The sequence below is a fragment of the Electrophorus electricus genome, chromosome 1 (assembly GCF_013358815.1).
Source record: "Electrophorus electricus isolate fEleEle1 chromosome 1, fEleEle1.pri, whole genome shotgun sequence".
NCBI classification, from domain to species: Eukaryota; Metazoa; Chordata; class Actinopteri; order Gymnotiformes; family Gymnotidae; genus Electrophorus; species Electrophorus electricus.
In genome coordinates, this window is record NC_049535.1 from 22,049,653 (window position 1) to 22,076,183 (window position 26,531).

A 26,531-nucleotide genomic window follows, 5' to 3' on the forward strand; every position below is an offset into this window, starting at 1 on the left:
ACCTGGAGCTAGGTCCCGGTGTCTGCCTCGGAAGGCGTGTCCCCGCGTATCCTCTGCTGCCGATGGAGCAGATATGGCCTCGGTCCGGACCCCGAGTGGGCGGCACTCGCCGACCACGCCGCGGCTGAGTAATGGCTCAGCATGCGTTGGGGCTGATGGAGAGAAATGGGAACGCTCAGTCGCGCGAGGCTGGCGCTCTCGGCCGCCGTGATGAGGGTTAATTGTGAGCCGGGAGATAAAATCTAATAAATCCCGGCACGTAATGGGGGGCTCGGCGGCGGAGGCCGACCTCGCGTTCATCTCCGGCTGTTTATAGCCGATCGTCATGGCGACGCCTCTCCGTGAGAGGGGGAGAAGCTCCGTGACGGCATCCCAGTGGACTCACCGACTCGGTAGGTCATAGGTCATAGGTGACATGAGCTTGAGGGTGGGCTTAGCTTGGAAAAGGGGCTCCTGAAAGTCAGACTCACGTATGATATAAACGGTGGAGTCAAATTCCTCGTGGGGGTTGGTCAGTGGGCACAGGGCTGCGTCCCTGCACTGGACGTGGGCTAATTCTGAAGGTTTTGCAGAAGCGAGGCAGTCGGACCGTGCACGGGACTTTTCGTCCGACGCAGTGGTCCGCGCCACGTCCACCATCGTCTCTTTGTCACCGCTGATAAAACGGAGGAGTTTTTTTTAGCACAGGACTATCACTGCTGACTCTGCTCCACGTCAACCAGAATCAAATCTCGAGAACCGGAGCCATCTGTAACCCGACAGAACATCCTTATCTGCACGGAAGACGGAAAGGAGAAATCCGAAACGGTGATGCCGGCACGCTGATCCCGGCCCACAGACGGCTGTGAAGTGCGTGCGAGGGTGTGCGGCGCAGGGCTTTGACAGAGAGGACCGTGCCACCATGGGTGTGGCTACCTGACTGCCTCAGGTCACCACTGTTTGACGCAATTCCCTCACTCCTACTGACTGGTGTGACTTCACACAAGAGAAAACACAGATGTGCGCACACACACACACACACACACACACACACACACACACACACACACACACACACACACACACACACACACACACACACACACACACACACACACACACACCCCATGTCCTACACGCCACACTCTCCTAACACATCATACTTTCCACTTGCACTGAAGGGTAACATTTCAAGTCCTGTAAAGTGGAGCAGCCTGCGTGGAACGGCGCTCTGTACATGGACGGTGCAGAGGAGGGGAGGGGAGGAGAGGGGTGGAGGTGGGGCTCCAACTGCTGCCTCCCTGGCTGCGCTACAAGCCTCCCCCTGCTCCAGCCCCACGGGTGGAAAAGCTCGCCTGTGGAGCCAGACGGCAGGGACGGCCAGGCTGGGTTTTAATGCCGCTTGCAAAAGCTGTTTTCCCGTCTCCCTCTGGGACGCTGGCTGCAAGGAAACGGCCTCGCGCTCGTCACTGGCTGCCTGACACAGCTGTCTGCAGTCAGAGTCCTCGGAACACTACCGGCTGCTGCGCAGGGACGGCAGCGGCATCTCCTGAACTTCATAGATTAAAGAAAAAAGCAGATAAAAGAGATCCAATATCAGGAAGAATCAACTTATTTTAAAACAGCGTTTCACTGTGAGTTCGGCGACAGGCACGTCGCAGCATTCCAGTACGTTAAGATGAAAAAATAATGGCCTGCGTTAATTCCATGTTAATTCCATAAAAGAGTAATTCCAGTAAATTGCCTCTACACTTAATGTAGCACAGTTTCCCCACCTCTGCCAGGAGGACCACATTAGATAGATAGCATGCTCTTGATCTGCTGTTAGCTAACAGCAATATCCAGGCTATCGATCGGTGCGGTTCAGAGATGCGTTCACGCTAGGTTTATATGCTAGTGAAGCCATCAGTGCCTGGCCAAGTATAATTTCTGATTTCAGTGCTTAATGCTATGCTGTACGTGTCCATTGGGTTAAAGGGACAGACCCTTAGGTGTACCCTGCCATGTGAAGAGATGGTTTTCTCAATATCATTAGCTGAGTTAACACTCAGTTGAATATTATGGATAATACCTGGCTTGACATGCAGGGCGTCAGAGGAGGCTCAGATCTTGCACTAATTGAAGCCGCCGGGTGACGTTTCGCCACGCTGATGAATCGTCGGACGGACTGGGCCGTCCCTCAGCTTCGCCCCCTCACCTCAGGCCTTTTGTCAGCGGGAGCCTGGCCCTGACAGCTGTTGCCGTGGAGTTTGTGCATGAGTGGTCAGTGCTATTTGGAATACTCGTCACGAACCCATTGTTGTTCTGGAGCCGTGCTCGGTCACAGTCTCCTTTTCCCTCGCTCTGCTGTATCTCTTAATTCATATGCTGTCCACTGAGCACATGGTTAAAACCACGCCTGGACACCGTGTACCGTGTGAAAATAATGTGCAGAATTACATACAAGTAGAATTATATAAAGTCTAGTTTTGATTCTTATGTGCACTAGGGTGGATCTGAGCTAAACATGCTTTCTTCCCCCTTCTTTTTGCTTTTATCTTACTCCTAATTTCATGAAATTTCAATTCGTGTTCAGGGAGGCTTCTCAGAGATTCTCTGACTCTTCTCAGACAGATTCTCCTAGGTTGGTCTCCACCGAGGTGTTCTTCTGCTGCTGCAGTTTCCACAGGCCACTGGAATTCTCACTGGAGTTGCCCACCATCACCTCTATCTGCTACTCGCTACGCACCTGCAACTCCCTCAGACCTCCGCCTGTGCGGTGGCCCCCCCAAACCCCGACCCTGCCCCTAACGACCTCCACTGACCTCCACCAGTCCGACCACACCCTCTGGGTTCTACCGTGAGATTTTACTAAGGAAGGCTCCATGCTGCATACAAAGGCACCGCTGTTATGACGACATGGCAGCGCTTCAAAGCAGGCGCTTACACGGTAGCACTGTGTCGTGGTTACCACTCCCGATAGGCGTTTTTTCTCATTCATTTCACATGGGGCTTTGGAAGCTGCCATGACAGTCAGAGTGCAGTGATGCCAGAGATGTGTGCCGATGCGCTCTCCAGGTCCCCCTCCGACGCGGCGGAAGCGGAAGCGTGTCCTCGGCCTTGTGCGTGCGCGCGGCACGTCAAGTGGCGGCCTGAAAAGCATACGGGCTGCTTTGGCTTTCCTGGAACAGGCTCCCGAGAGGGGGCAGCGCATTAGAGCGGAGCGCCGGAGTAGAGCCCAGAACACCGCATCCTAATGGAGGCACTCGACCATAGTGAGACGTGCGGTGTGGCCGAGCTCGGAGGTCAGTCGCATTTATACTATCGGACGCAGAGGGAGCGAGGGAGAGTGGGGAGAGAGAGAGAGAGAGAGAGAGAGAGAGATAGACAGATAGAGGGAGGGACGGGGGAGGGCAGGGAGAAATAGAGGCGGAGCAAGTCTGTGCTGCTAAGTGCCTGAGTCTGGCCTGGGCTGGAAACAGTACAGGAAGAGCAGTGCTCACTCCCGGTGCACACAGTCCACACGGCACTCCAGAACAGCCCAATTTGACGATTTAGTTTGGTCCTTTAAGTCTTCTGTTTTGCCGCACTGTAATGTTGAACCTTTAGAACTAATTCTGCACGGACAGTTTGACCAACTCCTAGGAAAACGGTCAATAAAAGTTTAATTAATTTAATTCCATGCTTATTCGGAACTGACCGGAAAAAAACCAAAAACAACTAACAGTAGTCGTCCTATGCTTCCAACGTTGTTAACTAAAGCAAATTTGAAATTACAGGTGCCAAATTTGAAAGACCAGTGCAAAAAACAAACAAACAAAAAACTGCATGTTCTCATAGTTCACTGCGTATAAAAGCCTATTTCCCAAATCCCGGGTGAGGCTATGACAGCGGGGATAATTACGCGGCCATATCGGTGACTATGTTGGCCTACAAAACCATGTCAGTATTTCACGCCCTGTAGGCAGTGCGGGGGCCGCCGCGCTAACTGTGGCGACTTGGTCCGGGATAACAGGGTGAGAGGACCCCCCACACACACACAGGTGCTGGGGTGTTTGTAACTCTGCCAGAGAACACGATGTTGCGTACCTTTATCTGGAGCGGGGCGCGGGTTTCATCGCGGCCCGCTCGCCGACGGCTTTCCCCGCCATCTGATCGCTTTGGGTTAAGTCAAACTGCGTTATCTGGCGCACAGAAATGAGAAGACAAATGATTTTTTTCCCCTTCTTTTAATTCAAAAATGAGTCTGGGGGAAAAAGGGATAGCGACAATAAAGTAGTATTACAGAAGGCATTTACAACAGCAGAGAATGACTTTAGTTCTTTTCTGTTTTTGGCTTGAAAGATAAAGGATTTTGATGTTGACAGACAGGAGGTTTGGGGATTTTTTTTCCTTAGACAGGAGAAATTCTAAGGCACGCAGGTCTTCTCCTGCCGGAGAGAGCCGGGGATTAAATATATCTGTGCAACTGTTGCCCAACAAAACATTCCAGCACAGAGAACTATCCGCCATCAAATTCTCTGAAAGGCAAAATGATAATTAGGGACAAAAAAAAATAGGAATAATACAGTTTGCTCACTAACCTTCCACACTGACACGCAAGCTTTTAATCACTGTTCACTTCGACAACGACACGCCGACTGAACACTTCTTTTAACTTAAGGTTATTTACAATACTTTTAAAAACATTACAAAATACTTTTTTTTACATTGTCATTCCTACCAAAATAGCTATGGTACATAAGACATGTTGGAGTGAAATAACCTGTAAAGTGAATGGCCATCAAAGTAGCATTTAAAATTCATCATCAGAAACAGGTAAATGATGGTAGATGAGAGGGTTGCCATCACCCACACGACTCCCCCAAAACCGGTGTGCAGTGTTACAGTGATGCACACAGAGCTGAATACTGTATTACCACACACACAATATACTTATTTATTCTTCATATAAAGTTAAAATTCAGCATCCAAAGGATGAATTCTCCCTTTCTCTTAAGTCTTAAGATTAGTCTTAAAGATTCATCTTAAATTAGAAATGCATGTGACTTGTTTTTTTATTATTATTATTTTTCTTTACAAAGCAAGGGAATAAAAAGAAATATTTTTGTACCTTCACAAGTACACAATACTGATGTAACATCACTAGCACAGAGAGTGGATGTCCCCCGCAAAGCCCGACGGTGCTGAGACAGCTCCACTGTGACCCACCCCACTGACAACACAGTACAAAAAACACCACTTCGGCACAAAGGCCAGATCACAGCTGCCCTTTGCACCACGTGACGACACGCTGACATTTTACCTCGTAAGCGGCACAGCTAGGACGCTGCGTCTCAGGAGGACCAGAGAACATTCTTAGTTGCATACAAAGTAATGGCTAGACATGAGTTAGGATATATTGTAGGAGCTCAGCTCTTCAGGAACACCCTCCAAAACTCCTCAGTTTTATATATATATATATATATATATATATATATATATATATATATATATATATATATATATATATATATATATATATAGAGAGAGAGAGAGAGAGAGAGAGAGAGAGAGAGAGAGAGAGAGTCCTATACTGTCAATTTAAAGAGCTTGGTCCAACAAAAACCTTAAAGTCCAGCACGCTTGCAGTTTTCTCTGCTAAAAATGCGCACTGGCCAGTCCAAAAGACAAGTCAAAGAAGATGGGCCACCCCGGGCGATCAGTCCTCACGCAGCCACGCCCCCTGTTGGGAGGGGCTCGCACAGCCACGGCAGGAACCGATGGTCCCCGCCAGTCCCTCTGATGACATCATCCTTTACACAGTAAGCAGAGTACCATACGAAGGCTTATGACATGGCCAGTACTGAAACGAACAGGGACACACGAGGAAATAAAATATAATAAAAATTAAAAAGGGCAGAGTGGGAAGCGTTTGTATATTTGAGGTTGCAAAAGATCATTTGTCCAGTCAGGTCTGCAGTGGGCTTATCCAGTTAATGAACTGTACAGATGGACCTCAGGGAGGGTGATAAACCCAACTTACTGCTAAAACTAATAGCACATCTTTTTTTTTTTACATTTTTATTTTTTTTTATCATTATTTAGTTATAAGGTTGGGGCAGTGGCCTTTGTAAATAAAGGCGGCTTGTTTACAAAAGTTATCGATTGAGCTGCAAAAACAGCATATAGACATTAGTCATTGACTAAGAAATATCTATTACAGTTATACAACACGTGAATAAATAGCCGAGGCAGTACCCTCACCCTACACAGCAATTCCTCTGCTTCAGGGGAAAAATGTAAAAGGAATTTTTTTTTTTATTTATTTCTTAAATTTAGAATTTTTTTCCTCCCTCTGTGTCAGCACAGCTGACACCATCCACTTCAAGTCAGGCAGCCTGTAGGCAACAGCGTGTTGTACAGGCAGAGAGAGAGAGAGAGAGAGAGAGAGAGATGGCCTGATGCAGCTGGTCTGAGAACCACCTCTCACACTCTCTGCTCTAAACCCTTACACTTATGGAAATTTTGGAGTGAGGCCCAGTTCTCTCTACTTGGCAATAAACTCAACATTCAGCCATATAGATGAGCCAAAGTAGTACTGTAGCTGTGGCAAAGTGCCATACCTACTGAGACCAGCAGGAGGCTGTAATCACTGAGTCAAACCAGGGGATGGAGGGTGTGTGTGTGTGTGTGTGTGTGTGTGTGTGTGTGTGTGTGTGTGTGTGTGTGTGTGTATGTGTGTATGTGTGTATGTGTGTATGTGTGTATGTGTGTGTGTGTGTGTGTGTGTGTGTGTGTGTGTGTGTGTATGTGTGTGTGTGTGTGTGTGTGTGTGTATTTTTCTGTTGCCATAGACAATTTTACTGTAAATGTATTTTGGTCACTCTACCAACGTTTAGGACGTTTCTGTGCTTGTGATGACCTCAATGACTTTAGCTTCCTGTAGTGAAGCCTGCATAAAGGCATTCTCATTCTCGTCTGAACAAGTTTAGCAAACGTACAGTCAGTTATTTTCAGTTCTCCAACCTAAATAAATAGAGAAGTGCTTGACTCGCACTCACATGGCTACAAGTGGAATGTCCAGAGCTGGAGACAGCCAGACGCAGCGCTTCCAAAAGATCTGCAAAAACTTCTCAGTGTAGGTGTCTGCGCCCTGCGAAGCTCAGGCTCGCGCAAGCCACGACAGAGAAAAGGATAAAAGGCAAAATTTGATGATGACGTCGCCACAGTGACGGCGGCGCATGGGGGTGGGGGGGTGGGAGGGGGCCGGGCCCCGCTACCTGATCCGCCCGTCGGCTCTGGGCGGACCCAGCTGGGACTTGGGGTCGGGGCTGAGCGAGCTCCATGCCGTTTCCCGGCAAGACTGCATGACTGGGCAGCCGCTGGGCGTCGCTGAGCACACGTCCGCCGCCGCCCACACCTCGGACACCAGGCCGTCCACCCAGCGCTCCAGCGGTGCCCCCGTCAGGCCGGCGTTGTGCTCGGCCGCCTCCACCTGGCCCAGGTGCACGGGGATGTTCAGGATGGGGTTGAGGCCGTGGAAGCTCTGCTCCATGTAGCTGTTCTTGGCCGGGCCATTGTGCAGTTTCAATGCGTCCTCTGGGTGAGGGGGAAACCAGAAAAATTAAAATAAATATGGGAGAAAAGGTTCCTTAACGACCAAGACACAAAGAGAAAAGCTTCTCAGATTCCTGAGTTTATCAAATAAAAAGACTTATTTCAGGTATTTAAGGGTCTGTGTAGTTCTGAGTAATGACTGGCTAGTCCATTTTGGTAACTCACAAGGAGTGATGGACAAATTAAAAGGTAATCACTCTTAAAAAATGCCTTGCTCGTCTTGGCCAGGAAAAGGAAACATTTATTAAGGAACAAGTGGATGAGACTAAATTGGGCAGACAATCTAGCACACCAGAACACTGTGTGCTACTGAACTAACAAACTCATGAGATACTGTTCAGTTGCTTGTTTTGTCTGGGTCGTTGCTAATTCTTAAACCTTTCCAGAATCCGATCTCCACTTGCGTAACAAAAGTACTCTTCATCATTTCACGCCTATTTGATCAGTTCCCCACTGTGTTAAAATTCTTCATGGTTCTGGCATGGTGCCCTTTTTCCACAGAGGTGAAAGCCGCAGCACACGTCTGGAATGGGCACGTCTGCTTGCCAAGGGGAGGCGGGTCGATCGCGATGGCCAATCGGTGAGTTTCTTGCACACCCCGAGACTCCGAGGTGATACTCGGACACCTACGCAGAGCTAGTACTATTCTCTACCATCCGTCGGTCATCTTCGGGCTATACGGTTGAGGTTTCCCTATTTCAGGGTGGTGGGTGCGCCGACTGACGTATCCAAGGTGACTTTACCGAGGGAGGAGCCCGTGACCTTTTATTGGTCGCTGTGGTGGAGGCGTGGTACACGGGTGGGCTCTGCTCTAACCGCCACCTCGACCGCCCACCATGATGGTGATTCAGCCTGAGTCTACCAGCCATGCTCACCCACGCTAGCTGCCTTGCCATTCGGGTGATTTTTTTAAATGAAAAATTGCTTTGGCGATTAAAAATGTTTGTTGATATAAGTAATGGAAAATGTCTTTTCAACTTTAGCGGATACATTTGTCAATACCTGAGATTTGAATGTTTTGGTCGGGTAAAATAACACGTCATATAAATGACAGGCTTTTCCCCATGTTAGGTCTTATACAAAACACAACAATGATTAAAAAAAAGATTCTGAGTTAATCTTAATCTTATTTAATTTTTCTCAACACATACTGGTCCTGACATGAACGCACTGCTATTATTATCCCTTTTCCCCCGTTAGTTTCATTTCACCACTCTCCTCTGGATATTAATATTTGTGCTAATTATAGCTGACTCATAATTATGCGCTGGCCAGTTTTAGCACCTGTCTGAGGCTGTCCATCCTGTCTTGTTGTCATTATCAGTTCTCACAGCAAAGTTAAGAAAGCCAAATGTTTGCGTCACAGTTTGTGACATGCATGAAATTAGATGGAAACATGTCAAAACCATCTTCATTTGTCATGTCAGCGATTTGTTTTGTAGGAAATGACATCACGTAACACAATTTTATCACTAAAGGTCAGTTTGATCTGCTGAGCTGAAACGTCTTTCCACAGACGTTCATTTTATCGCTTGCAAATTTGCGAGGAAAGTCGACGGCAGCGTAGAAGGCCGCAGCGCGGACCTCGTTCTCGCCGCAGCCCGCGGGGGGGTCCGCCACCAGGGTACGGCGGCAAAGTTCGGGTCGTAGCGTGGGACAATTCCAGCATGTTTTTTTCCAGAACGGGTTTGTCCCGGCGCGGGTTTATTCCTGTGTAAGGTGACCTGAGGTTTTGTACGCCACTCATGTGAGAGTCTATATTTAGCTGGCAGAGCAGGACAGGCTCGAAGCTCCGAACGTGGTCTCTGGGAGCCCAAGCGAGGGTGACCTCACAGCGGCGGATCCCGCGGCTCAGCAGGGGGGATCTGAGGAACACGTCACCGCTCTTCTCGCGTGAATGTCACCATGGTATCGCAAATTAAAGCGTAAATAAAATCTGCATGTGGTGACCGGAATATTTAAATGATGCTGATTGTTATGGAAAGGAGGAAAGACACTCGTGTCGAATGTGTGTTTTCCTGCGCGTGTGTTAGGCGGTGCAGTTATCTCAGTCGCGTTCTCTCTCCCTTGGGTAAGGCTTTGTGCTGGAGGGGTGGACGTGTGTGAATGCACGAGTGAGCCCCTGTGACCTCACGCTGGCGAACAGGCGGGTGTGTGCAGCGCGTGTGCCTGCGTGGCTCACCTTGGCGGATGGGCAGGTGTTTGTGGTGCGTGAGGGGGGTGATGAGGAACCGCGTCTCGGCGACGGGACTCCAGTGGTGCAGGACGCGCACCGTCCACATGCCGGGCCGCAGGGGCAGGTTCAGCGGGGGCCGGTAATGGGTGAACTCCGCCCCGGCGTCGATCAGGATGTCGTAGGTGGCAGCAATGACGTTGGTGGGGTCGATCCACACCACCGTCACGGTCACGTTGAGGCCCTTGCCCCACTTCTGCATGCCCACGGGCTCGTCGCTCGGACTCATAAGATTCCCGAAGTTCCGAAAGATTCTCTCCTTGGCATCCCAGTCTGTCCCGATCTGATGCAAGGGCAAGAAAGCAAGGAGACTTGTGAAGATGAAAGCCAGACAGAGGAGACAGAATGAAAAGTCCCCTATAGCTCAGAGGGTCCAAAACGATTTGCAAGACAAGGCAGGCTGCTGTGTGTTGTCTGTAAGGCATTTCCACATCCCTGTAACCTTGTCCCAAAAAGTAACTAATTTTCAGAGTGATACTCACAGTTATGAATCCTTCTGAAATGTGTTTTAAACATTTACATTCAAGGCATTTAGCAGATGCTCTTGTCCAGAGCGACTTACAGCAGTGCTTAGTTGACTCCATGGAAGAAAGCCTTGTGCTAGTATACTAGTCTAAAGAGAGCATTAACCTACAGCCCTGTCAGAGGGACACCCTACTTTTTTTTTTTTTGAAAACCTCCTACAGTTTGACTGTGTTAATGACTGTGTTATTTGGTTTGGCAACATAACACTTGTACTTGGTGTTGGCAGGGTTCTAAAACACCATGGTTTGGGTTTTTGATTAAAAGTGCTAGTCGGTGGTTCAGTCCTGGGTTTGGTAACCCAGTGCTCTGCATAATTCTTCAGCCTGCTGTAGCTCTCCTGTCCAGCTTGTGAGAGAAGGAAACACAAACTGCAGAGAAGGGGTCTCCTTCCCTTTTTTTGAGTCTTTGAGCTTAACAATGAACATCTTTTTTTTTTTTTTTAGCACACCATCATACTGACTGGCCGTTCTTATTTTTTTTTCAAACCACGTGAAATATCCCTTAAAACCAGTGGGGAAAACAACAACAAAAAGCTGTAATACTGCAATGTGTTGGCTCAGTGGTCCTAGACGCTCAGATCTGGACAGATGCAACACGCATGATCACGCGAAAGTGCTGAAGCTACCGTGACCGAGTCCTTCTGTTCGGCTCAGTCCTGAAGCTGTCGTGTACAAAAACACAGACAGAGGATCCAAGGAAGAAAAAAACCCACAGAGCCTCAAAGAGCCCTAAACACATCGCACCGACCGGCCACGATAGGGCCAGTCGAGCTGAGCATCAAACTGCATCGAACCGGCATGAAGACCGGTGCCAGTTTTTGATTCCCACTCCTACTACATGTGTATTTGTGGCAGTGGTGGGTAAATGGGCTTGAGTCGTCCAATGCCAGCACCTCCTTCATAAGACAACCCCCCGGCCCCCACCCCCACAACACCCCCCGTCTCCCATACTGGTTCGGCGCCTCCGGTAAACACAGCCATCTGATCTGATCAAGGGGTTTCGCAGCTCTGGTGCAAGTGGAGCAACGTCGGAGTTGGCGGCCAGGGCTCTCGTGCTCAGGGCAGCTGTCGGAGGTGCATGCATCCCATAACAAAAAAAAGTTTTATGCATCATGTGTGGTGGTGCAAGCACACCCCCCGACACCCTGCTGCAGTGAAGCGTGCAATCATTATTTTACCGTCCCCCAATACCGGACAGACAAATCACTGATTATGCCAAAGGGCAAGACGACCGGTACAGCGCAGGCTGACAGCTGAATCGATGAAGAAGGTCTGAATTATCGGTTGTTTAACGGAGTATGTCAGGCAGAGTGTGCAGCGGAGTGAGATTACCAATAATATTCAGAGGTCAATTTCCCTTGCAATGCGTGCAGCACGGGGGGGCTTGTGCACGTATACGCTCCAGAACCTTTTACTGCCCTGGGGAAGAACAAACCAGCATTGTTCTCCAACTTTTTCCCCCCGTTTTGTTTTAATTCACTGAGCTGTGCTGTTTACAACAACCATTTCTCAATGTCCTGAAAGCGGGTGGAAATGAGCTGGCCCGCGCTTCTACCCAGAGCGTCATCACCGCTGTGAGAATGTGTGTGACAGTGTGACAGTGCTTGTTCAGTGTGACGGGTATGAGTCACCGGGAAGACGATGCGACTGGTTCTGATCTGAATCTCATTCTGACACATTCTGTGTACTCGGTGGGGGCGGGCGGGGGGGGTGTACATCTGACATGCTGTTCAAATCCAGGCCACGGAGGAAACGCTCACTGGCTGCTGGATTAAGGGGACCTCCACCAGCCCCCTGTTCAAACGCACCGCATGTGAAGACACGCGTGTTTTGGTCAAAGACATGAATGAGGTTCCATCCTCCCAAGAGACACGCGAGCCTCGGTGTCCCGGCTTGGAAACAGGGCTCAGCACCACCGAGCAAGATGCAAACTTGCTTACCTCGGTGAACTGCAGACGGGTGAAGCTGTTCGGTGGGTTGGTGAACTTGAAGAACTTCTTGGGTGTGAGCCAGGTCTCCAGGGTCTCCAGCTTGTTGGTGGCCAGGTTGGTGGCATGGTGCTTGACCAGGTAGCCCTGGAACTCATCCGACAAGAAGTAGATATGGACAGACGCAGGATGCCCCATGGCAAAGTACCTAGAGAGAGAGAGAGAGACAGAGACACGTGATTGGCTTGGCCTCAATATCTGACACATCACGCTGGCCTACTACAGTCAACTCCAACACTTCAGACCAGGCAAGAATTTAATAAACACAATACACAACACTACATAACAATATATAACAGTCTACTACACACACTACACAACACTACATATCAGTACATAACAGTTTACTACACACTACATACACTACATAGCAGTACATAACAGTTTAATATACACACTACACAATACTACATAACACTATATAACACTACATAACAGTTTACTACACACACTATACAACACTACATAACACTACATAACAGTTCTGTGGGTACTGCTGGACAGTTTTATGCGTTCATTGCTGGCTTGTGTGACAAGCAGACACATGGGTGGAGGAGATCCTGGAGTAGCTCACAGGTTGGGGCTCTGCACTGCCCTCATCAATATTCCCGCAGGAGATAGCGGAGGTCCACTACTGTCACCACCCAACCCCCACCCACCCTCCAAAAAAGCTGAACAGCAAATATTTACTGGAGGGCGGCTCTCGGGGTGACGGCCAGCTCGCAAACATCAACAGAGGCTCTATTCACATGGCCCCGCCTCCCCCTTTCTCGCTGCTGATGTCATGGGGCGCTTCCAAAAACAGAGCGCTTACTCTGTCTCACACCGCCCCTCGCTCCTCCTCCACACACCCCCTCTAACCGACAACAAGCAGTTCCTTGTGACCTCCCCCGCCCCCTGCCCTCTGCCAGGAGGTGTGTGTGTGTGGGGTGGGAGGGTGGGGTGTCTTCCTCCCACACAACTGACCCAGTCTTTGTTCAGCAGGGCTTTGCGCACGTCGGCCCCGATCCCAAAAGCAGCGGGGTGCGGTGTCCCGTACGAGCTCCTCCAGATTCACCTGGGAGCTTCTCCGGTTCTCGTGGCAACAAGTACTCTGTTAGTTTGGCAGACTGGCTGGTTCTGCTGGTGCGAGTTACTGACGTGTGACGCCTGTTCTCCTTCTAGCACTGCGGTTGGTTTCGGCGCGTAACAAAGACCGAGCCGTGCAGCCGAAGCAGCTGCAGTTAGCATACAGTCACTTAATCCTGCTAATTACTTTGCTGTTACTTCAAAACGGTTTGCCCCTGGCCTGCTAGCAGGCTAGTCGTGCTGAAGGCCTCGCTTTGACCACAAACAAACAAACAAACAAGCCAGAATGTTTTCCACATTCAGCTTTTGCCCGTGAAATCTCACGGAGAGGTGCGCTGCTCTGTTTGACCTGCTTGTGTTTCTTTGCCACAGTGGCAACTGATCACCGTGGCAGGGCTCCAACCAAGGCGGCACGCGGGCCATCGAGGTCCGGCACCGGGGCGCCACTCACCTGCAGCGAGTGTCGGCGGGGTCGCCCTGCAGGGAGCTGGCAGCGTGCGCCAGGCCGAGGCGGGCGAAGGCGTGGTAGTGGGTGAGCTGGGCGTCGCTTAGGCTGCGTACGCCATCGGCTTCGTCGAACGCGCTCTCCCAGTAGGCCGCCAGGCCCGGCGTGGAGGGCGGAGGCGCACCGAACAGGAACGCGTCCAGCTGGTTGAGGATCTCCTGGTTGACACTGGCCTCGAACTTGCGCGCGAAGAACGTGGGCCTGGCCGTCTGCTGCAGGGGAGACGAGAGGGGGAGAGGGAGAGGAGGAGGGTGAAGGGAGGTGCCAGAAGATGGGTGTTGCACTGTGGGGAGGAACAGGAAGGGGGGGGTGAGGAAGAGTGAGGGAGATGGAGAGAGTGTGTAAGAGAGAGAGAGAGTGCAAAACAGAGAAGAGAGAGAGACAGACAGACATAAAGGAAGAAATAGCAAGTGGAAAATGAAAAGAGAAGAGATGCACAGGAACGAAATCAGAGAGAGAGAGAGAGAGACAGCAAGCGAGAGAACAAACCTGTACAGCAAAGCCAGAGACAGAGCCTCATTCTCAGGAGACGTAATTGATGGAAAAATAACAATCAAAGCGGAGCTATCTCTGGCAGAACGCACAGGTCGCCTTCTGCTCATCTCGGCTAGCACGCATCCACCTCGGCTAGCCGCACACTCTGACTGCTAACATGGAACGGAGGAGGAGGAGGAGGAGGAGGAGGAGGAGGAAGAGGATGTTGGTGAGGAAGCTAGGACATGAAAAAAATAAAAAACAACTCCACACTCCAAATCGTTTCTGAAGCGACAGCAGTCCACCAAACAGCCATTTTTATTTATTTAAGAGAACATGTCTGGAGAGATGGAGAAGTGACAACAATGGAGATTTTACATCAAACATTTGAGATTAGGCCCCCACCCACCTCCCACCCCTCCACCCTCAAAAGCACCAAAAGAGCTGGTGGTGGGGGTGGGTGGAGCACCAACAAAAGAGAGAAAGGAGGTGATAATGTCAAGGCTGCTCTGTGAGCGGTGTGAGGCTGCTCTGTGAACTGTGTGAGGCTGCTCTGTGAGCGGTGTGAGGCTGCTCTGTGAGCGGTGTGTGGCTGCTCTGTTAGTGGTGTGAGGCTGCTGTGTGAGTGGTGTGTGGCTGCTCTGTTAGTGGTGTGAGGCTGCTCTGTGAATGGTGTGAGGCTGCTCTGTGAGCGGTGTGAGGCTGCTCTGTGAGCGGTGTGAGGCTGCTGTGTGAGTGGTGTGTGGCTGCTCTGTTAGTGGTGTGTGGCTGCTCTGTGAGCAGTGTGAGGCTGCTCTGGTGTTCAGGGCCGAGAGCAGTGTGAGGCTGCTCTGTGATTGGTGTGTGGCTGCTCTGTTAGTGGGGTGAGGCTGCTCTGTGAATGGTGTGAGGCTGCTCTGTGAATGGTGTGAGGCTGCACTGTGATCGGTGTGAGGCTGCACTGTGATCGGTGTGAGGCTGCTCTGGTGTTCAGGGCCGAGAGCAGTGTGAGGCTGCTCTGTGATTGGTGTGTGGCTGCTCTGTGAGCGGTGTGAGGCTGCTCTAGTGTTCAGGGCCGAGAGCAGTGTGAGGCTGCTCTGTGAGCGGTGTGAGGCTGCTCTAGTGTTCAGGGCCTGAGACAGACAGCCATGGCGATCTTGGAGTAATCACTCAATACCCATGCTTGTGCTCCTAGTGGCATGTGAAAATCTCCCCCCCTCCCCCCACGTCTCTCTCATCCAGAAATGGTTAACCATGGCGGGTCATCACGGAGGCCCTTTTGGACGCACCTCTTTGATACTGATAGTCAATTTGAGCCTCTGGGGAGTGATGTTGAGTTGCATTTAGAAAGGCTTACAATGTGGTAGTTATTTTCAAGTGCTGGGTTTTGCTCATTTCTTCTTAAAAGCAACTCATCCTTCGCTGATGGGCTAACACAAACACACACACACACACACACACACACACACACACACACGTTCAGAAAAGGAAACTCTAATTACCACTACGGTTAGAGGCGCCAGCCCAAATACCTCAGCATGTCATTTGCTTTCGGCCTGATGTGCTTTTTGACTTTAATCACTGAGCACAGCAGAGCTCATTTTGGACCCATCACTCCTCGCGCTGGGCTAGGGGACCTGATCCTCACAGGCTGGCAGTCAGAGGGGAGGGTCCGGCTCGTGGCCCCTGCTGATGACGTCATGGGCTGGCACATGGGGACGCGGCAGGAGGTTTATGTGGGAAATGACTGGTGAGGGGCGTACAGGAGAGTGCCCAGCTGAGCTATGAAAGAGACAGCCTGAGGCACCGCAAAAGAGGAAGGTTGATAAAAGACAGAGTGGTAGATGGTGAGGAGTGAGTAAGGGGGGGGGGGGGGTGAACGCCTGAGAGTGAGGGAGAGCGAGGAAACGAAGTATACGAGAAAAGAAAGAAAGCTGAGTCTCGCCGTTCTATTCTGAGGTGGTGGTGGGTGGAAATGCAAGCTGTTGCCAGAGCAGGGCAGGGCCCCAGGGGTTAATGACCGGGTCCGCCACGTGCCTCTCACCCCAGCTCCTCCGACGAAGAGCACTGGCCTTCTTCTCTCTTCTTCGCTCACTCTCCCATGGGTTCGTCCCTGGGGGGGAGGGGCGGTGACCGCGGAGCAGGAGGGGAGGAGTCCCCTGTCCACTGCTGGTGCGACTCCGCGATCCCGTCCCTGTGGTGCTGCTACCACCTTCGCGATTGATCTCTCGCTGTTAATTAGGGACGGGGGTGCGGCCAGAGCCGCGTTAACATTCTAATCGGAGGTGGGGCGGGCCCGGGCCTGAGAACCCGGTTCATGCTATTAGCTGTCGGTTAGAGGCGAATGAAAGGGCAAATTGTGCGTGCTTAAACGCCGAGCCGGTCCACAATGGCTGGATGCTCGGGGGATTAACGCTACAAAAATAAAAGCACCAGGGGAGGTTAGCAGACCCCCCCAAACATACACCCCCCGCCCGGGTTGCTCCGCCGGCCGTTTGTATTTGGCTTTCGCTGTGGGTGGAGTTTTGGCGTCAAAAGCGAGGGGCCTTACCTGGAAGCGTGGCAGGTCAGAGGGCTTGAAGTCGTTGGGCGAGCAGCCGCACCAGTCCACGATGTGCTTGTACTGGCACTTGCAGCCCAGCTTCCGGTTCCAGTTGGTGATACGCAGGTTGTTGTCCACCATGGTCTCGCAGTGAGGGCTGTTCTCCAACACAGTGTGGAAGAAAGACTGCAGAGGGGGAGGGGGAGAGAGGGAGAGGGGGAGAGAGAGAGAGAGAGAGAGAGAGAGAGAGAGAGAGAGAGGTAATGACACTTGATAAAATGAAGATGGATGTCTTACAGGGAGGCCCTATCTGGAGGTCTGTTCTGTTAAATGTCTGTATCATCAGGCTTTAAAAAAAGCAAGAGTGGTACGCCCTTCTCAAGCTGGAATCCAACCTAAGGCAGGATAAGGAATCGCACCCTTCTCTCTAATTCGTCCATGTTGGTCTCACAAACACGCAGCTGGGAGACCGGGACAGCGGTTTCCTACTGCGTTGTTTCGCTCTCACTCACCTCGGCCGGCAGGAGCGTGTAGGCATAGAAGCGCTTCATGCTGGTCACCAGGTCGTCACGTGAGTTCACCACGTAGTCCACGAAGGCTCGGCTCAGCAGGAACCAATCGGAGCCGCCGTCCACGGCCACGCCCTCCGGGATTTTCCTGTCGCCTAGGCGCCACATGTGCGTGTCACACTCGAAGAACAGCCGGTCCAGGCCCTGCTTTCTGATGAACCTGTGCAGGGCAGTCGATGGAACACTTAAAAAAAAAAACCCTACCCTTTCACCGGATGGTGCTGTGACCCCTCCCTCCCCACCGTCTCCCCAACGCAGGAGTAGCTGATTCCCAACTGCCATGCTAGCTTGTGACAACTACCAGTCTGGGTGGGTGGGTCGTTTTGTTTGTTTCTTTTTTTGAAACCAAAAGCAGTTTGGAACAGCTAGGTACACTCTTTGAGGAGTGCGCTAACTGATTAAATTATGTATGTGTGATGCTAACTAGGGCTAGTGTTGCTCTGATCGACCGGTAGAAAACTGAGCCGTCATTCCCTCCCAGGAAGGCCATGGACGGCTGGGAGCTCGTCAGGATTCGAAACCGGGCGCCCGCCATAGCGGGCGACCCTCGCAGCCGGGTGCGTCGCTCTGAAAGGGTCATGCTGGCAGGCTGGTGCTAAGCTCCACTGCAGCGTTCGGGCACTTCAGGCTGAAGAGCTCCCAGCACCAGGGATGGGGCCCTCGTGTGCTGCCGACACGCCAGGCATGTAGACAGAGGGAGGAAAGGGATAGAGAAGCTGTTAAACAGAGCTCGGGGGAGCCTCCTTCACCTCTCACTGAAGTTCCACAGACCCATAGGTCACGCGAAGTCCAGCAGGCCTTCTAAAGTGACAGTTAGTGACCCATAGGGCTTCTGCCCCTGTGTGAAAGCGTTCGGCGTGAGTGATCACGGACCTGCCACAACACCCACCCGCCTTGAGTTCTACTTTATCATTAATGTGGAAAATTGATAAGGGGGAGTTCAGGTGGGTTAGAGGAGTCGGCGAGGGGGGGGGGGGGGGCGGTTCAGGTGGCGTGGAGGAGCTCTGCTAGGGGAGGTGGAGGAGTTTAGGGGGGTGTTAGGGAGATGAGGGTAATCTTAAACCTCGGCTCTCACTCGGAAGTATCACATACCGAATTGTCACCTGGAGGCAAATCTTACCCCATGAGGACATTTGGCCAATCAGAATTGCGGAATATGGGGCGAGGCGAGTGGCCACGGAGGGCGGTTCTGCTACACCAAGACGAGGAGCATCCAGCATACTCACCGGGCATTGTCCCGGCCGTGGGACTTGATGAAGTTCATGTTGCGGTACTTGGACAGGAAGGCCACCAGCTGATCGTTGGTCCTGGGAGGGTGGTGTTGAGCAGAAGAAAGAAAGGAAGCAAGAGGGAGAAGAACCCACAGGAGGGGAGGGGCTGTGAGAAAACCCTTCTTCTCTTTGTAGGGGTTAAACAGCTTGCTTGGTAACTTTCATTTGCAGGTGCGTTATATTCTGTGGCAAATAACGTCATTTCTAACATCCATCATGCCAAACGAGGTGAGAGAGAGAGAGAGACAGTGAGAGAGAGACAGAAGAGAGAGAGGATCAATCAGGCTAATGAGGGGTTGTATAAATGAGTGCAGGGCATGGGGGATTCTGGGAGATCTCTAACACACACACACACACACACACACACACACACACACACACACACACAGCTGCAGTGAACCAGATACAGGCCCTGCTGTCAAGCCTGCTTCACCACTGCATGACAGCCACTGACTGTTCATGTTAGCTCCACTCTCATTATACTGTTCTCTCTCTCTTTCTCACACACACACAGAACCTGCAAACATCACCCTGGGGATGCAGGAGGAGAACCCACCACACAATTACATTTCATTGCTGACCATTTCATTTAATGCATATTGGACACGGCTAGTTATTATTATGTCATTTGAAACAGCAGCAGTATGCAACACTAACGTAACACATTCTTAGGGTGGAGAACAGGGCTGTGTATCCTCTGATTCCCAACACCTCATTATGTGATGTTGAGCAGATCCGGGAGTTTGTATGCTGCAAAAACCAAAAAAATGAACAAGCGTCTGTCATGCCATCGCGGTCAGGTGTGAAATGTTCAGGTCTATATTAAGACCTCTTTTATGCAGGCACCATCTTCCTGTCTCCTCCATACCTGTGGCTGCAAACATCAATCATACACCCACTCTCTGTCTCACACACACACACACACATTTTGTCTGCTGGAGTTTCAAGCATATATTATTGGACCTAGAACCACCACAAGTTGGCATAAAACCAAATTACACTTATTCGGGCTATAAAAGCGTCATACAACTCACTGTCTTTTACTCCCTTATGCACACACACACACACACACACAAAGCACTTCTGACCCACACTATCTGCCTGCTTTCACACACAGAAGCACATACACGTAAACACACCAAAGTACCTCTGACTCACCATGTCCGGTTGCATCAGTTAAACACTCACGCACACACACGGACACGCGCACACACACACACACACACACACACACACACACACACACAAAACACTCACATGCACGCACATGCACACACACAAACACAAACAGTAGTTCTGACCTAGCGAGCCTGGCTGAGACTGCAGCCCTGCTGTATGGAATATCAGCGGGCAGAGGCCTGAGCGGCATCAGCAATGAGAATGACTGCAGGCCTGCTGTATTAGTGTGTGTGTGTGTGTGTGTGTGTGTGTGTGTGAGCGGAAGGAGGGAGCTAACTGACATGCAGTGCCATCACATTCCAAGAGAATAATGAGCAGCAAAGAGGGAGAGAGAGCGAGAGAGCGAGAGAGAGAGAGAGAGAGGACAAAGTGAAAGAGGGAGGGAGAAGGGGGTAGGGAAGAGAGAAGAATGAGGGATTGGGGGTCAGACAGAAGAAGGAAAATAAAAAGAAGGGAGGATGCGTGAAAAGAGAGAGAGAGCATGCAGGGGAGGGAGAGAGAGAGAGCAGACTTTATTTCTTCTCTCTCCTGAATAGGGCACCACAGCGGCAGTGCTGAATTCGACGAGGGCCCGAAAAAAGGAGCCGAATCTGCACAGACAATATTGGGGCTGATAACGGCACACCACTGAGGGACAAAACCCCCTGGGGACCAGTGACACTCCTCACTCCTCACTCCCGACTCCCTATTCCCCACTCAACACTCCCCACTCCTCACTCCCTACTCCTCACTCCCTACTCCCTACTCCCTATTCCCCACTCTTCACTCCCTACTCCCTATTCCCCACTCCCTACTCCTCACTCCCCACTCCCGACTCCTCACTCCCTACTCCTCACTCCCCACTCCTCACTCCCTACTCCCTATTCCCCAATCCCTACTCCTCACTCCCCACTCCCTACTCCCCACTCCTCACTCCCTACTCCTCAGTCCTCACTCCCCACTCCCTACTCCTCACTCCCTACTCCTCACTCCCCACTCCCTACTCCCCACTCCTCACTCCCTACTCCTCAGTCCTCACTCCTCATTCAGTCAGCGCACCATCTGTGGGGCTTCGGAGAGGCCATTGCAGACACAGAATTATATTACTTGGAAAAGCGGGAGGGTGGGGGGAATGACTGTGATGGTGGGCACTGGGTCACTCACATACGCTCATGCACAGGGGAGCTTCACAAAGACACATGCACTCAGCAAACATTTATTATCAGTTCAGTTTGTTTGAGTAAAATAAACAATAACTATAATAAGTGGATAAACAAGTTATATTTTTGTTTTTATATATGTCAGGGGTAAATCTTCCTCTCTCTCTCTCTCTCTCTCTCTCTCTCTCTCTCTCTCACATACACACACACGCGCGCGCATACAGTAAGGCAGGTCATTACTGTATTTCATTACAATGACAGGTCATTGCAGTGGGGTTCAGTGAGTTACTCATGACATGTTGCTCCATATTTTCTGGACATAAATATTGTTTGCCCCTCGCCAATAAGAAATTCTAATTTTTGTTATTGTGCCAGGATTTGAATATGGTTATCAATTTCTTGTGATTTTCTAAAACACAAATCTCTGGCCATTCGATTAGATGTGTTTATATAATGAGGGCAATTGTACAAGTTCCGACCAGAGCCCTTCTGCTGATATGTAGTGCATTAGCCACCCCATAACCTGCTCATCACTATAGATTTAATATATACCCCAGCACACCAACATACAAACACAGTCATCTCCACACATATACACACACATACACACCAGCGCACAAACACAGTCATCTCCACACATATACACACCAGCGCACAAACACAGTCATCTCCACACATATACACACACATACACACCAACGCACAAACACAGTCATCGCCACACATATATACACACATATACACACCAGCGCACAAACACAGTCATCTCCACACATATACACACACATACACACCAACGCACAAACACAGTCATCTCCACACATATACACACACATACACACCAACGCACAAACACAGTCATCTCCACACATATACACACACATACCAGGAAGGCGATGGGACCAGACGGTATCTGCGGGAGGGTCCTCAAAGCCTGCGCAGATCAGCTAGCCCCGGTATTCACCGGCATCTTCAATCTCTCCCTGACGCTCGGTATCGTCCCGTCCAGCTTCAAGCGGTCCACCATCGTCCCCGTCCCGAAGAAACCTCGACCCTCCTCCGACCTCAATGACTACCGCCCTGTCGCCCTCACATCAGTCGTGATGAAGTGCTTTGAAAAGCTAGTCAGAGACTTCATCACATCTTCACTGCCAGCCTCCATGGACCCACTGCAGTTTGCATACCGCCACAACCGCTCCACTGACGATGCAATTGCACATCTGCTCCACACTACACTGACTCACCTGGACGAAGGGAGGGGAAATTATGTTAAAATGCTATTTGTCGACTACAGTTCAGCATTTAACACCATCATCCCCTCCCTACTCACTACTAAGTTGGAGGATCTAGGACTGCATACATCCCTGTGCGACTGGATCTCCAACTTCCTAACAGACAGACCACAATCAGTACGGGTGGGCAACTGTGCCTCATCCACCCTCACCCTCAGCACTGGAGCTCCTCAGGGTTGTGTCCTAAGCCCCCTGCTCTACTCACTGTACACCTACAACTGCACAGCCACTTCCAGCTCCAACATCATTGTCAAGTTTGCTGACGACACCGTTGTCGTGGGTCTGATCTCGGACAACGACGAGAGGGCCTACCTGGAGGAGATTAAACACCTGGAAAACTGGTGCCAGGAAAATAATCTCCTCCTAAACATCAGTAAGACAAAGGAGCTGATCGTGGATTGCAGCAAGAAGCAGGAGCGGCACTACCAACCTGTGAGGATCAGTGGAACCACGGTGGAGAGAGTAGATAGCTTCAGGTACCTTGGAGTTCACATCTCGCAGGACCTGTCCTGGTCCCGCCATACCAACTCCCTGGCAAAGAAGGCTCGTCAGCGTCTTTACCACCTCAGACGCCTAAGAGACTTCAGACTGCCCTCCAAAGTACTGCGGAACTTCTACACCTGCACTATCGAGAGCATCCTCACGGGGAACATCACAGTCTGGTTTGGGAATAGCACCAAGCAGGACAGACAAGCACTCCAAAGGGTAGTGCGTTCAGCAGAGCGCATCACTCACACGGAACTTCCTGACCTGCAGACCATCTACTACAAGCGGTGCCAGACCAAGGCCAGGAAAATTGTGAAGGACCCCACCCATCCCAACAATAGACTCTTCTCTCTGTTGAGGGCAGGGAGGCGCTTCCGCTCCCTGAAGACCAAGACAGAGAGGCTGAAGAGGAGCTTCTTCCCACAGGCCATTCGGGCCCTGAATCAGGGAAACTGATAAACTGTGGGGACCACCACCACCATGTAACATAACTGTATATCTGTACACCTGTATATATAGATTTATACTCAATTACCTTGTTACACAACAACTGTAGATATGTTATTATACAAAATGGATCTGTACATTCTGTAGATTGTGTACATATATACCCAACCATATTACACCTGCACTGTACATTCTGTAGATTGTGTACATATATACCCAACCATATACATTGTACATTGTGTATATAATCATAATATACATATATTGTACATACATTGTTAATATATTTTGTACATACATAGAATATATATATTTATCTTGCATATATACATTTTTCTCTATGCACCCCTGTTTCTCTTCCTCAGTTTGGACAGAGCACTCTCCACCGTTTCACTGCACGTTATACTGTGTATGACTATGTATGTGACGAATAAACCGAACTTGAACTTGATACACACCAGCGCACAAATACAGTCATCGCCACACATATATACACACACATACACACCAGCGCACAAACACAGTCATCTCCACACATATACACACACATACAAACCAACGCACACAGTCATCTCCACACATATACATAAACATACACACCAGCGCACAAACACAGTCATCTCCACACATATACACACACATACACACCAACGCACAAACACAGTCATCTCCACACATATACATAAACATACACACCAGCGCACAAACACAGTCATCTCCACACATATACACACACATACACACCAACGCACAAACACAGTCATCTCCACACATATATACACAAACATACACACCAGCGCACAAACACAGTCATCTCCACACACATATACACACACATACACACCAACGCACAAACACAGTCATCTCCACACATATACATAAACATACACACCAGCGCACAAACACAGTCATCTCCACACATATACACACACACACACACACACCAGCGCACAAACACAGTCATCTCCACACATACACACACACACACACACACACACCAGCGCACAAACACAGTCATCTCCACACATATACACACAAACATACACACCAGCGCACAAACACAGTCATCTCCACACATATACACACAAACCCATCAACAAACCCTCAGTCTCTAACCCCCCCTCCTTCTCTCTCTCCCTCCTCCTCTCCCCCTCTCCTTCTCTCTCTCCCTCCTCCTCTCCCCCTCTCCTTCTCTCTCTCCCTCCTCCTCTCCCCCTCTCCTTCTCTCTCTCCCTCCTCCTCTCCCTCTCTGTCACCCCTGACTCTCCCCTCTCTCCCTCCCAGCTCTTTAATGAAGCCTGTCTCTTCACACCACAGCCAATGGCTCATCAGGCTGCTCGAGGCACTGTGTCACCACAGCAAGCCAACGGCCACGGGACTGGCCCCAGCTCGCACACATTGATGGGGTGAGTGGGGGAGACAGGGAGAGAGAGAGAGAGAGAGAGAGAGAGAGAGAGAGAGAGGGAGACAGAGTGCAGAAGCCATAATGGCTAGACGCCCCTCGTTTAAGGAGGATAAAAGAGCGCAATCAGACGCCTGGGTCCTCTCGTTACACCGTCGCTCACAGGCTGCTCTTGTGCAAACATGACAAACACCACAGCTTTCTGCTGGCCCACGTTTGACCCCCAACACCTTAAACAGAGGGCTGCCCCCACCACACACACACACAGAGGAACTCACCTTAATGGGCTCATACATTCACACATTTTGAACAGTGCTGTGAGGAATATAAGAAGTCAGCCCGCACCCCCAAATTGGGAAATTTGGAAATAAGGGGCTGCTTCCAAATGGCCCCCGAGCTCCAGTCAGCAGGCCGGATAAAAAGGCTCTCAGCTCCTTAATGTTCCAGTTTAAGAAGCTTTAGGCTGAAGCTCGCCATTCCTTTCTCCCTCATGCCTTCGCTCCCTCTCTAGTGGTGCTGACTGATGGAGCACATGGATTAACCTTGGACGGCGCTATGGGACAGTTCGGAATTTATCACCTGCTGCTATTGATCGCTGCTCCTCCCTCCCAGCACCACCTCCACCAGGTTTTGAAAAGGCCGAGAAAAACGAGTATCTGCCTGATTTTAATCCGTGAGGAAGACTGAGCGATACTGCACCTCACCCTGGTGTCTATTACAGATCTGCATAGTTTTACACGCACGCGCACGCACGCACGCGCACGCACAGGGTGGGTGAGCCAGCTCGGCAGACCCATGCACTAGGACCACGTTTCATCTGGCAAAACTGGGAATTGCCTTTTTTCCCTCTTCTACTTTTTTCATGGTCAGAAAAAAGAAGAGTTGTGAAGGAACGGCAAAGCCGAGAGAAGCAAATAAGAAAGGAAAAACGAACTGCAGAACGAAAGCACAAAGGGAAACTTAGCCGGCGTGGGAGTCACTTTGCTTCCCACACACACACTCATAATTTTACTCTTCGCCTTTTCATTTATTTGCCCTTACATCTTTACTTCTAAGCTACTATTCCAGATTTAGACGTCTTGAATCGGCACAATTTTTATTCAGGGTTTGCGTGTATGAATCTGGCTTGTCGAATATTGTTTTGTACTCAAATGCGCTGTCCTTTTTGTTAGTAGGAACCGGTTCCCCCGTCACACTTTTGTGCCTGTATCGGGGCCCGCGCGTAACCGGCGGCGACCCAACGCTGGGGGCCACGGTGCTCTGGAGTATGACCCCTCCCCAGCTCTACCCTGCATCGCACCTGCTGACACAAAGTCAAATGCTGTCAGCCGTCGCCTCATGCGGTTACCCATAATCCCTACGAAACTGAGCGAAGACGCCACACGGACCTGATCTCCCATGGTGCCTTGTGGCTAAACGACGCCGTGCCATTGGCAAAGCGTGATCAGCGAGGCCAGATAAGGCGACGCCCGGCTAAACCCAAGCAGACGGCCAAACGGCCTGAGCACAGAGGGCAGAGAGGCCCCCCTGGACAGCGCCGTCTGTGCCGAGGCTGACAAACTCCCCTCACGCACACACACGCACGCACGCACGCACGCACGCACGCGGCCCTCACCTGATGGGGTAGTCAGCGGCGCTCAGGTTGATGAAGAAGTCCCAGGGCCAGTCGGCCGTGGCCAGCAGGTCCTGCATGCTCTGCAGGTACATGCTCAGCAGGCTGGCGCCGCCCCAGATCGTAGACATGCGCCAGGGGGTGACACGCACGTTCGGGTATTGGCTGGCCAACGCCACCATCTGCCTGTGGAGGTAGTTTGAGCGCTGCAGGTGGAGGGTAACACAGAGGCATTTACGTTAGAAGGCTGCTCAGATCGTGGAT

The 26,531-nt window shown here is 50.7% G+C and overlaps 1 protein-coding gene across 1 annotated transcript in view; it reads right to left on the bottom strand.

Annotated features, from left to right (window-relative positions):
- Positions 1-6,750: 6,750 nt before the first annotated feature.
- Positions 6,751-26,531, bottom strand: part of xylt1 (xylosyltransferase I) — a 51,185-nt gene continuing 31,404 nt past the window's right edge. The window contains exons 4-11 of the mRNA XM_035531760.1: positions 26,271-26,473; positions 18,666-18,746; positions 17,383-17,599; positions 16,880-17,056; positions 13,822-14,087; positions 12,255-12,450; positions 9,740-10,073; positions 6,751-7,539 (exon numbers count right to left, since the gene is read on the bottom strand). Of these exons, the coding sequence (XP_035387653.1) occupies positions 7,217-7,539; positions 9,740-10,073; positions 12,255-12,450; positions 13,822-14,087; positions 16,880-17,056; positions 17,383-17,599; positions 18,666-18,746; positions 26,271-26,473 (1,797 nt within the window). The 3' untranslated portion in view covers positions 6,751-7,216. The remainder of the gene's footprint in view (positions 7,540-9,739; positions 10,074-12,254; positions 12,451-13,821; positions 14,088-16,879; positions 17,057-17,382; positions 17,600-18,665; positions 18,747-26,270; positions 26,474-26,531) is intronic.